The sequence below is a fragment of the Passer montanus genome, unplaced genomic scaffold, assembly GCF_014805655.1.
Source record: "Passer montanus isolate IOZ18808 unplaced genomic scaffold, ASM1480565v1 scaffold5137, whole genome shotgun sequence".
In the NCBI taxonomy this organism is placed as follows: Eukaryota; Metazoa; Chordata; class Aves; order Passeriformes; family Passeridae; genus Passer; species Passer montanus.
The window spans coordinates 1-759 of NW_024370083.1; the positions used below are offsets into that span (position 1 = coordinate 1).

Below are 759 nucleotides of genomic sequence, written 5' to 3' on the forward strand. Positions count from 1 at the left end.
CTATAAATCCCCTATAAAATGCCATTTTTTCACTATAAATTGCCATTTTTCCCCTATAAAATGCCATTTTTTTACCGTTTTCTCCCCATTTCCCCCCAGATGCGCAGCACCCGCGGTGTCTCTGTCTGGCTGGTGGGCTTGGTGGGAAATCCTGTATAAATACCCTATAAAATGCCCTTTTTTCCCCGTTTTTCCCCATTTTCTCCCCATTCCCCCCCCAGATGCGCAGCACCCGCGGTGTCTCTGTCTGGCTGGTGGGCTTGGTGGGAAATCCTGTATAAATACCCTATAAAATGCCCTTTTTTCCCCGTTTTTCCCCATTTTCTCCCCATTTTCCCCCCTTTCCCCCCTGCAGATGCGCAGCACCCGCGGTGTCTCTGTCTGGCTGGTGGGCTTGGTGGGAAATCCTGTATAAATACCCTATAAAATGCCATTTTTTCCCCGTTTTTCCCCATTTTCTCCCCATTTTCCCCCATTTCCCCCCTGCAGATGCGCAGCACCCGCGGCGTGTCCGTCTGGCCGGTGGGCCTGGTCGGGGGGCTGCGCCTGGAGCGCCCGCTGGTCTCGGGGGGCCGCGTGGTGGGGTTCCACACGGGCTGGCGGCCCGAGCGCCCCTTCCCCCTGGACATGGCCGGCTTCGCCGTGGCGCTGCCGCTGCTGCTCGCCCACCCCCGCGCCCGCTTCGACCCCCGCGCCGAGAGGGGCTTCCTGGAGAGCTCCTTCCTGGGGGGGCTGGTGACCCCCGCCCAGCTGGAGCCG

General features: G+C 59.4%; 1 protein-coding gene across 1 annotated transcript; it reads left to right on the plus strand.

Annotated features, from left to right (window-relative positions):
• Positions 1-466: 466 nt before the first annotated feature.
• Positions 467-756, plus strand: LOC120509425 (galactosylgalactosylxylosylprotein 3-beta-glucuronosyltransferase 3-like; the record flags this gene model as incomplete). Its single annotated transcript, XM_039724032.1, has 1 exon — positions 467-756. A coding segment is annotated over exon 1 (267 nt), but the record flags the coding sequence as incomplete, so codon positions are not given.
• Between the last annotated feature and the right edge of the window lie 3 nt (positions 757-759).